The sequence below is a fragment of the Phalangium opilio genome, unplaced genomic scaffold (genome assembly GCF_054372755.1).
Source record: "Phalangium opilio isolate 3A_F unplaced genomic scaffold, DU_Popi_V2 ptg000082l_1, whole genome shotgun sequence".
Classification (NCBI taxonomy): Eukaryota; Metazoa; Arthropoda; class Arachnida; order Opiliones; family Phalangiidae; genus Phalangium; species Phalangium opilio.
Window position 1 is genome coordinate 19,373,642 of NW_028324189.1, and position 11,861 is coordinate 19,385,502.

Sequence of the window (11,861 nt, forward strand, 5' to 3'; positions counted from 1 at the left end):
AAAAGGTAGTGAGAGGTATCGTTGCATATCGTGATTTTCTTCAGAAAACCTTAATAACAAAAATCGGTTGACAATCCGTTTTGTTTGTAAAAGCAATATGCCTCATTAAACCAAAATTTTGCGCTTCGGCTGAAAAGGAGTTTAAGAGCTTGTAACTCTGAAGCGGTTCGGTTTAGACTAGAAATGACCGATACCAGGCTTAACCCGATACCGGTGCAAACATGAACCGATGCCGATATTTATTCACTATGATCTAAAACTCGATACTTCAACCAATACCGATACTTTTAGTAGTATAGTGTCATTTACATATGTATTAAAAATACTAGAAAATAATTATAGAGTAATTTCATGAATTATACTACCAAGTAATAATGTTTAGAGGTACTTCCAAAATAACATCACGGCTTCTTGACATTAATAAAAATGTATTATCACCACATCAGTACATAACTGAAAGACCTAAAAATGTCACGAAGCGCCATATAACGCATTTTAAACGAGTATCGGTTTAGTATCATAATAAACGAACCGATCCTATACTATCGGGAAACCCCGAGTATGGTATCGGCACCGGTTCATCCCTAGTTTAGACCAAAACGGCTCTGGAAATTTCGACTCCAATTTTGCAAGGAATCTACGGTTATAAGGTACGCATAGTTCTCAGAAACACCAAGTATTTTTATAGCTCTCTAAAAACATTAGTGAAACGGTCAAGGTTTTATCTTCAGGCTTTTAGTTACAAGAGACAGTTATGAAAGTGAACCCAATCAACGATTTAATCTCCTCTGGAAAACGGTGAGATATTTATATTTTAGTCAGTGATATCAAACTAGTTTATATAGATAGTATATGAGCGAATTGAAAGCCACCGCAAAATTCACATTGAAACACTACATTTTGGGTAGTTTCGATATTGCTTTGTAGCAGCTCAAACTCTATAAAAACATTAGTGAAACGGTCAACTTAATATATTCAGTCTTCTAATTATAAAGGAAAGTAATTGGAATTTTATTGCACGAACCCAATCAACGTTTTAATCTCCTCTGGAAAAGGGGGAGATGTTTTGGTTAATCTTGAGCCTTAGAATTACTCCGCGTCTAACTGTGCACATTTTACCGCGCAAAATTTATTATTCTACACTCGACCATTATTTTTGCAAGATTAGAAAAATATTTCGAGCGTTGACTCATTTCCCTACAATTTTAATCTTCGGATAAAAAGGTCAGTAAACATTTTTCTTAAAAGCGGGAGTGCGCTCTTATTTTCCGAAGCATTTGACCAACGTCACCAATAATCGGTAATATATTAAAGATAATTCTTGAATGTTTACAAGGTATTTAAGAAAGACGTTCTTCGGTAGGGCGTCAAAATGCCCTCATGCAAATATAATACAATAACCAGGTATAGGACTGAATCATAGGTGATCATAAAAGCGATCGTTGTGGCCAATCCCTGAAAAAATAACTATAAATATATAGTTAAGTAGAGAAGAATATCATCTATTTAAGTGAATATGCAACTATTGGTGTTTGCTGATAAGCAACTCTAGGCGTTTAAATTAAAATAATGAACTATTCCAGCGTTATCCAAAGTTTTATTCATAGCTAGGTTACCGTGTTATCCCTATTTCAGGTTATACCATAGAGGATTATAAAATACGTCTTGGGTTGGACCAAGAACGAAGAAACAAACAACATGAGTGAAGTTTATCAATTGACTGAAAAATCAGATATTTAAACTTTTCTGTTATTATTTTGATTAATTGCATCCTTAATCACTATTTAAATCCATCAACTGATTTTAATGATAATTATCTTCCATCTAAATTATTTGAAAAAATTACATGTTTTCGCTTTTTCAAAAACCATTCGATTTTCCGAAACATTTTGTTCTGAAATTAATTTTTTTGTAGGGAGTGTGTTGAGGGATCAACGAGCTCATCTCAAGCTCAAAATTGAAACAATGTTTCCTTAGAGCTCAAAGTGAGCTCAAGCTTAGTTGGTTTTTATAAATGAGCTCACCTCGGGTTCGGGTTCATTCACATAATTTTGATGGGCTCAGCTCGAGCTCAAGCTCTCTCTCTAATATCTTTCGCGGGCTCATCTCGAGCTCAAAATCGATAGAATTTTAAGGCTCACCTCAAGCTCAGCCTCATTCAGTTTAGTAAGCTCAAGATCGAGCTTGGTCTCATATTTCCGGACAATATTTCTTCCAATCAGTATAGATGTTAAAATAAAAAAATTTGCTGCTATTTTCACGCGATAACTGCAAAAATACAATATTATTTACTATCCAAATGACTTTTACTACTTTTGTATTAAGAAAACTTGAAAAATTTTATCTACCAATGAGTTACACTAGTTTCTGTTGGCACTGAATGGGGCGCTGAGCCAATCTGAGCGCAGTCTCAAAACTGTGAGCGCCCTTTCAAAATGAGCGGTCTCATACTTTTTAATTGGCCTCGCTCGAGCTCAAGAAGGCCAAAAAAATTGTAAGAGGGCTCAGCGCAAGCTCTCGTTAATTTTACTGTTAAACCTGGGCTCAGCTCAAGGCTCACATTGTTTGTGACGTATTGTGAGCCCAGGTGCAAGCTCAGAAATCCTTTTCATAAACTTTCAGGCTTGGCTCGGGCTCGTGAGCTTATCAATTATTTTGAAGAGGCTCGCTCAATTCGCGCTCAGGCTCACCTAATTGAGGTGAGCGCGGAGAGCTATGAGTCCAGACCAAGAACGTTTTTTATAATCTATGTCATTTCAGTCTTAATTTCAATTGTGTTGGGAATGTGACTTGTGTTATAGCCCTAAGTGAAATGTGCTTTAATCTATTTAGCAGGCTGTCAGTAAAATCATACTTCCAATCAGCTTATGCAAATTTCCTTTAGGAGGTTTAGGCGTGCATTGATTAAGATTAAAGCAAAGGCAACCTAGCCTAACATAAAATTATATATAACCTTACCTGATCTATCAAACCATAAATCAAATAGGTGTTAGGTTGCCGATTTATGCTATTCATGATCAATACATATTCTTGAATATTATATACAATTTCCCATAAAATATTGAACTTACAGTTTTGAAAACCTGTGGGACACCACAGAAAATCCGAAATTGTATTCTTACAATACGGTATAAACGCTCGCTAAGAATGGCCATATGTAAATGTGGTATAGCTAATTTTCCACAGCTAATCTTTGAAATCCTATGAGAGCGGTAGCTCTCTTAGATAGGACTTCATACTGACTTTAATGTATAAGGAAGGTTGTTTTGTTTGGATGTAACTCTTTTCCACAGAACTACAATTCGGGTCATCAATATGTGGTTAAAATTTCAAAGTTATCCACATAATAGTTTAATTTTTTTTTAAATTAAGTTGCTAAGGGTGGTTTTCATTTGCTTAAAATTAACCAGCCCTTTTTACTCAATATTTCCAATAGAAATAACATAACATTTTTTCCCACAACATCTTCTTTGTCCAGTACCTTAGAGACTTAAATATACGTTTGCCAGACTTAAAAAGATACTTAAGGGGAAGTCTAGCGATTTGAAGTACGAGGCAGAACTTTTCATTTTTGTTTTGCCTAATCGAAAAACATGGCTCGAAAAAGAGAAGGGGGTTTGTGGGAGGTGCGAAAAATGTCATGTCTAAATAAACTTCATGGGGACAGTCTAAGCTGCTAATGCAGGCGAAACTATTTCTATGGAACCAAAATAATGAAGGGTAAAACTGTCGAACCCTTCCTAGAAAAAGCAGGGAAGGTTAATCCCTAACAGGACAAAGAAGATGGGGGTTTGAGAAATAGTTGGTATCTATCAAACCATATATGAATAGCTACAAAATTCACCCACCTTCGAGAAAGGATACACAAGGTAAAAGCTCTATATTCACAAGAATAGCCTATTCAAAAAAAATCTCCCCCACCCCCCCCCCAATCAATGGAAGGACGGTGTAGAGAAAGATAATATGACGGTAAAATTTGGGGAGCATGGGGTTATACAAGGGAGTGGACGAATGATTGACAGGAAGGCCTAGAACTCAGCCAGGGTTGAGATAAGGTTCATATCAAAAGCCAACTCATACATAGTGGTGCCATCTTTAGAAAACCTGAAAAGCTGGCTTCGGATTACAAATTTCGCATTTAATTTAAATCTATTTAAGCTAGAGCCACCAAAGCAAATCATTCGCTATAAAGCCTCGGTACGGACCGCTGACAATTGGAATTTTGCAATTCGAGAGTTTAGAACTGGAGATTTCAGTTCAGGGAGTTCTTTATTTTAAATTAAAATTAACGAATAGTAATAATACTTAAAATATTTTCAAAACTATATCAATCGCTACAATAGACATTAAATGTATTTTTAAAACAAACCGCGATGTTCTATCTTATTTAGTTATCTTGTACTTAGTTCAAGAAAATTTGCCTTTATTACTTCAAAACCCTAGGCTTACCCCCTTAAACGATTTTTATGTTGCCTGAAATGTATTCTCGACCATTTTCACTCTGAATTCCAAGCAAAGCTCGACCATCCATTTTAAATAGGCCTTGCCAAGAAAACTAGAGTGCTCTCTGCAGGTTTAGAAGATTTCACCTACTAGAGTTTTGGCGGAGAACGTTTCGTCAGTGGAACACGATCTAACACGCTACTTCGTCACACTTGTTACGTATTTGACATTTTTAAACATTGCAGGTCAAATTGTTTTGTATTACTCATCGCTAGGGGTCGCTAACGAACTAGTCAAAGCAGGCTACAATAAACCTTAGAACAAATTTTATCCTTCAGAAATATGAACTGTTAACTTTATGTTAATTTAAAGGGATAGTGACACAACATTAATCAGAAACTTGAAATAAGATGAGGAATTTGTGGAATCGCGAAAGAAAGCAGCTTGATTTTCAGTAACGCAGTGACAAACGTGTAGATTCTTTACATTAATATTTAAATATATTACGAATTGGTAATATTATAGCACGTCTCGTGCTGCCATCTTTAAAAAGAAAAATCCAACTTGTAATTATAGAAAATTCATTTGCCTCATAACTAGGGTTCGAAAATAAGGGTAATTTTGGAAAATGGAAAATTACGCCGTAATTTACCGCGTAAATTACCGTTCTTGGTAATTTACGAAAAATTCAAAAATTAATTATATTGATCGTTTATAAGCTACACAATGAAAAAATCACTTGAACACAGCTATACTTTTGATAGAACAGTATTTTACACACCGAGTTTTGATGTTTGCAGCTCAAAATACTTTTGAATAGCAATATCCACTTTCTTCTTCTTACCCATTTTGAGAAGATGGATCCCCTTTTTGAGAAGATGGATCTTTTAGACCCTGTTGCAAGAGAAATAAATGAGAATTTGGTGGTAAATTACCACTGTATGACCAGGGTAATTACCGTTTTCGTAATTTACCCAAGAAAATCGTAGATTACAGTTACCCTGTTAAATTACCGTGTAAATTACAATCGTAATTTACACATAAACTAAAATATCCTTTTTCCATTCATTTCCTCTTCCCTTAAAATAGAACGGTTTGATACGGGGTTGGCAAAAATCCGGATTTTTCTTGAAAAAGCCACTGGTATGGTTTTTTGCTGGTTTAAACCGAATTTTATAGGATTTATCTGGCTTTTTTTAAACTACTCTCTAGTGCTTAATTTTAGCACTTCTTTTTTACATTTAGTGCGCTAGATGTCTTCTGCTAGGCCGAATCATTTTTATTGTACAGAAAAAATGATAAAACTATAGACATTTCCCTTAGAGATGAGTAGGGACCCTGATTTAATCGGGATTTTTCTGTCCAACCCGACCCATATCGGGTCGGAAAATCCTAGGTCGGGTTGGGTGAGAAAATTACTGAAAATGTTTTGCAGGTCGGGTCGGGTAGAGTTATCATACAGTCTACCCGGGTAGCCATTTTTATTATCTTCAATAGGGCAGGGTCGGGCCCGGGTAGGCTTTTTGTGATCTTCAATAGGGCAGGCTCTGATAAAGATTTTTCTAAACGCGCGGTCCGACCCAACAATTTAGCGTTGCGAAAAATTCAACCCAGTCTCACGAGTTTCGGGTGGGGCAGTGGGAGGAGGGCGCGTTAAACTAACCCACAATGTATGGGAATCGACCATTTCAATGAAATAAAGAGGTAAAGACATGTGGGTCAAACGTTTCCTTCCATCTCACTTTATGGTGCCTGCGCTGTACTCTATTATTATATTTTTTTAAAAATCCACTGGATTTTTCATCGTGGTTTAAACCGGTTTAATCCAGGTGGATAAAACCGGATTGATATTAATTTTTTATGTTTTTTGTTTATTTTTTGGGGGAGATACCAGCGTGCCAACCCTGGACTTTGTTGTTTCATTTTATTTAAAATAAGATCTATGTTTCTTTAAGAGAGTGTCTATTCACTTTCTTGACAACTTTGACAGGAAATACGCGACGGACGTGAACATCAAAAGGCAACAGCCATTTTTAAAGAGAGTACCAAGCAAATCGATGAACAATTCCTTAAGACAACGAGTCACTTCAATTTTGGCTTGTAAGAATGGTTGGGCTCAACTTACCAATCTAACATGTGAATTTGTGACATCAGAATTCTGGTGAAATAATTAAGAGTTGATTTAAAGTTTTGATAGCCTGACTTCTATTTTTGCCTCTCCGTGACGTTGATGCCACGGAGAGGTATTACACTGGACGTGTGTGTGTCTGTCTGTCACCGCGTTCGCAGTTGCCAAATTGGAGCAAACGTGTTCGCAGAAAGCAGAAATATATTACTTTACACGAAGTTCACTTCTCCCTACCTCGCGCCGGCCATCATCTATGAAGTATTTTTACAGGCATCCGATAATTTATTGTTTTGTCACAACCACATCAAAACGATGTAAAATATTGGTTGCGTAGAAATGGTGGTACTACTTCAGACCTTAAAGGATATCGGCTTCATTTGGGTGCCCTTTTACAACGTGAAAACGAGGAACAGTTTGAAGAATAGTACGAGAAATATCGTAGCAAATGGTCGCAGCCTTTTTAACATACGCCGATACGGTTTTGGGAGAAGACCTGAAAAATAATGCGATTGCGGCGCAATTCAAACGTTTTCCTGCGTTTCAATCAAAACCTCCAACAAATAATTTAAGCGAATCGTTCCGTAGTGTATTAAAATTAAGTACTAAAGGAAAAGAACTTGATTTTGCTGAAGCGGTTTTAAAAATGACTCATTTGCAGCATTTTGCTTTGGACTCGTTCAGCAAAGCATAGAAGAATATTGAGGGAGACCACACAGTGAAAGAGAACGTTAAAGATTGCAACTATGAACTGAAATTGAATTTCCGCTCAGAGAAGGAGATAATCCAAGAGGTCAAATCTAAATTAAGCTCCTATACCGAAGGCAAACTAGAACATACAGCTTCTATTGGGTTTTTGGCAGAAATTGTGTTTGAAAAATGGACTAGTTGAGTTTTGTCAGCACTTGCTAGTTAACAAAGTGGGGGATCCTTTTCATGAGAACAGAATAAACGTTGTTAATTCCAATGATATTGAGCGACCTTGAACGTGCAAGTGGGGAAAGAATCAGTGTTTCCACATTTTAGCTGTTCAAATGCCTTGCCAAAGAACAGCTCCGACACTGAGAAATCCGAATTCTAAACTAAGTGATCGGTACAAGGCAACAACCACGGGAAAGCGTGGTAGGAAAGGTTATTATCCTCAATTACTTGATTACAGTATTTTGGATGCTCCAGATTCTATTAATGCAAGCTGTAACGTAACAGATGATTTTCTTCCAGACAAATTAAAAGCGCCGAAAGGTTTGTATAACGCTGATATTGGCTTTGAAAAATCTGATACGAATTCGGAAACATCTGACATGCCAAAGTTTAATATCGATATGCCATTTTCTGAGGCGAAATCCGAAGCTTCCAACTACCCTAGCGTGAAAACGGATAAGCAGGTTTCTGATGTGGAGTCAGAAACATCCGGCGAGGCTGTGGAAAATTCTGATGTGGAATCCGAAACATCCGGCGAGGCTGTGGAAAATTCTGATGTGGAATCCGAAACATCCGGCGAGGCTGTGGAAAATTCTGATGTGGAATCCGAAATATCCGGCGATGCTGTGGAAAATTCTGATGTGGAATCCGAAACATCCAGCGAGGCTGTGGAATCCGAAACAGGCAAGGATGTAAGATCGGATGTTTAAGTTTCTGATACGGAATCAGAAACATCCGACATGGCTGTGGAAAATTCTAACGTGGAATCCGAAACATCCAAGAAATTCGATGTCAAAGTTTCTGATATGGGTTCCGAAGAACCGCCAGTAAAAATATCAAAACTCGCTGAAATTCCATTGCAAAAAATAACCCGGAAAGAGTTCAAAGCAGCGAAAATGGTCCAAGTCGAGGACAAATTTCCACCTTGGAGCCCTTTTCACTCTTCCATTGACAAGGAAATGGGAGAAACATATCAAATTTTGGAATTATGCGAACTTAAAGAAGAGAATAAAGCAATTAGAGGGTGAACAGTACATGAAGCCATTAAAATCCTCTCGCAAAAATCTAGTCGTTCAAATGATTTTGTTTACATGAATTCCCGAACATTCGACAGCTTTCGTTTTTTGTTTGGGAATAGCGAGCTTTATGAAAAATTTCGAAGAGAAAATGTCGCCAAAAAAATTAAAGAAAGGACATTACTAATTCATATTGCGCCCCACAAACAAAAATTAATAATCATCTTTCCGAGTTGGTGCGCATCACGAAAAAATCAAAAGAAATGGTAGAGTTCAATGCGCTTCAATCAGGAAGTTCAGTATCGGATAGAGACTATGAAGTCGTTTTTGAATTGGCTGATAATTTACTTGATGTAATTCCTAATGAATGGGAGGGATATAACGTGCCTCTTTACTACCCAAAGGCCGAAAATTCATGTGACTTCCGATTATACAGTATATAGTGTTATACGTATATTATTTACTGCGTAACGGTGAAGATATTAAATTACCTTTTACAAGCACATTACTACGAAGATGAATATTTAATTTAATCCAAACAAATTTTTTAGAAAAATCTTCAAAACCCTCCAGGAAAAACGTGATTGTTAGCAAAACCCTTGCAAATATGCAAATGGGGTTCGCAGAACGACAAAGAAATGCCGCTGACATTGCGAAAGAGTTTGATTTGAGTGATTTCTTTTGCGACGGTAAATGCACAAAGGAAATCCTGAATTTGAGAGAGTATGAGTGTTTGAAACCTCAAGTATATAATGATGACAATTCATTGGATTATGCAGGCAAAGAGTTCTTGGATTTATTCGGAAGAAAAGGGGATTTTTTGTGGATACCAATATGTATTTATCGTTTAATGAGTCAGAAGGAAACCGAAGATCAAGTTTGTACACACATTATGCGTAATCAAACCAATTTTTATGAAAGAGACATCCTAATGATCCTTCCAAGAACCATGAACCACTCAGAACATTGGCTCCTAGCAATAATTCGGAAAAACGGCATTATTTCTATATTTGATCCGTCAAGAACGTGTCAAGAGGTTATCGAGCCTCATGTAAAAAATTTTAAATTGATATCATTTTGGCAATTTAAAACGAATCCTAAGGTTGAAATCCAGTACGTCGAAGAATCCCTTCCAAAACAAGAAAACGCATACGACTGTGGATTATTCGTTTTGTCATACTTGTACAATACTTTAAAAGGAGTGCCTCAAATGTCTTGGAAACCTCCACCCGACAGCTTTAAAGGTCGGCAATGGATTTATCATTTGATACAGAGTGTAATCGCGCGCTATCGCTGAGACCCGAAAACACACGACTACGTAGTTTCAGTTAATTAATTATTTATTTGTATAGAAAGCCGGTTAATTTATATTTACAATCCGTTAGTAAAATTAATATATATCTATTACAATCCGATAAATAACATATAAACAGGCAAATAAAGTTAATTTATATAACAAAAGGTATTAAATTAGTCTTGATGCCGGTAACCCTCCCACTGCCCCGATTCCCGGGCTACGTCTCAAATATATCCCCTCCGGCCTCCAGAGCTCAGCTAATCCGGGAGTCGAGCAGACGACAGGTTCAAGGTTCAGCTTGCTGGGCCATCTAGCGGGGAACCCTGATAGTAGTTTAGGTGGCTCCACCTGGTGGTGAACTATAGTAACGGGCTCCCCGTTACATCCTCTCCCTCGGCAAGAAAGAAGCAGCGGCCCCGGGTGAACGGAGCAACAGCAGTGGAAGGTCGTTGGAAGTTTCTGAAAAACGAAATAATGGGAAGGGAAGCCCCACCCAGAACCAGGGAATCAAGTCAACTACACGGGTGACCCACAGGCAAGGAGTTAAAGAAAAACATATTTATTAAGCGGATATGTCCACGTTGGGAAAGGGGTACAAAACGGCGATCAAGAAAACAAATAATCATAAATGTGTAGTTTTTTTTTGTGTGGGGAAGTGGAAAAATAATAAAGGTAACACAGTTAGTCATCCGACAAGAATACAAAAATAATAAAGTCCGAAAGGACGCCGGGAATGGGTAGCCCATCAGCTTATGGGGACAAACCTAAAGAATATCTAAGAAAAGAAGGTTAATCTATGCAACCTATACCGGGTGGCGGAACAAGTCCTGGGAGGTGGCCCAGATCATAGAGGCTACTACTGCAACCGGTAGACTTTTTGCATCTGCAATTAGTTGTATAACGACAAAGGCCAATCCGGGGGATGGAACTGCCGTCGTCGGTTCCCGGGTGGTTGCGAACATTGGAGCCCCTGATTGGGCCAATAGGCGATCAAGTGGTATGTCGCGAAGGAACCGAATCATATAATGTGGCTCCATTGCGGGGGATAGAGCCAAGAACAGCCGGGGAAAACGGGATAGAAACTTCTCGGCTGCTTCGTAACCGCCCGAGAAATTCAAGAGGACAATCGAGTGTCCTCGAGGAAGTATCTCGGTTAGGATCCGGTAGCATGTTTTATGAGCCTCCAAGGCCTGACGTCCGTCACGGCATTGTATCAACACTGGGTATCCATAATCTTTTGCGAACTGGAGTTGGCGCCGGAAGGCTTGGATTTGAGTTTCCGGGGGACATAAATCGATAGTGCGTGAAAAGTCCAATCCAATAGCGCCTACCGCGCGTACCTTAGAAAACGCCAAAGCCATAAGGAGATTTTGCTCAATCCTTCTATCTTGTAGATATGCGTTGGCGTAGAGAGGGGGGACTCCTACCGCGCCCAAGACACCTTGGTTAGAAAAAGCGGAACGCATGTATTCTAAGTTCAGTTCATCTGGTATGGCCCCGAAGTGGGAAATGCATCCCATGAAACCGGCTGGGAACCGTTCCGGTAGATTTTTAACATGGAGAGAGAACCCAGCTATGTCCGTAACCGTGCGGGACACATAGCAGGGGAGTGAACCAAAAACGTCAATGTAACGGGGGGGAGGGGGGTCTCGTAAACCCATGGCGGAGCTGCTGGCATTGTTTTGCATTATACGGGTTGTGGCGTCAATTGATGTAGAGAGGTCTAAGCCAGTCATCTGACTTGCCAGAGGATTAGCTATGATAGCAACCGCCATCGGATCTTCGGGGAGTGTGTGCAATGATGGGGAACTGTTTGGTCCCTCCGTCAATGAGTGGTTCACGTCCATTATAGGTTGTTCGTTTATTCTTTCTTCGTCCTCGTCCCCACTAGACGATATGTCCATGGATCCAAATAGCTCCCAAAAAGTCCGGGTGATATCCGCCATAGTCTGAAAAGTAGAGGAAAAACTGTAGCTTCTACCAGTCGCTTTTCGTTCACGATGTTCATGCTAAACTTTCGTCTGCAGAAAATATAATCCAGACGAAAAACCGATCGCAA

At 38.6% G+C, this 11,861-nt stretch overlaps 1 protein-coding gene across 1 annotated transcript; it reads right to left on the reverse strand.

The window, feature by feature from the left end:
* Positions 1-10,457: 10,457 nt before the first annotated feature.
* LOC149653633 (3'-5' RNA nuclease TATDN2-like) lies at positions 10,458-11,430 on the reverse strand. Its single transcript, XM_089847141.1, has one exon. The coding sequence runs from the start codon at positions 11,320-11,322 to the stop codon at positions 10,606-10,608; it is 717 nt and encodes a 238-aa protein (XP_089703267.1). The 5' UTR covers positions 11,323-11,430; the 3' UTR covers positions 10,458-10,605.
* Between the last annotated feature and the right edge of the window lie 431 nt (positions 11,431-11,861).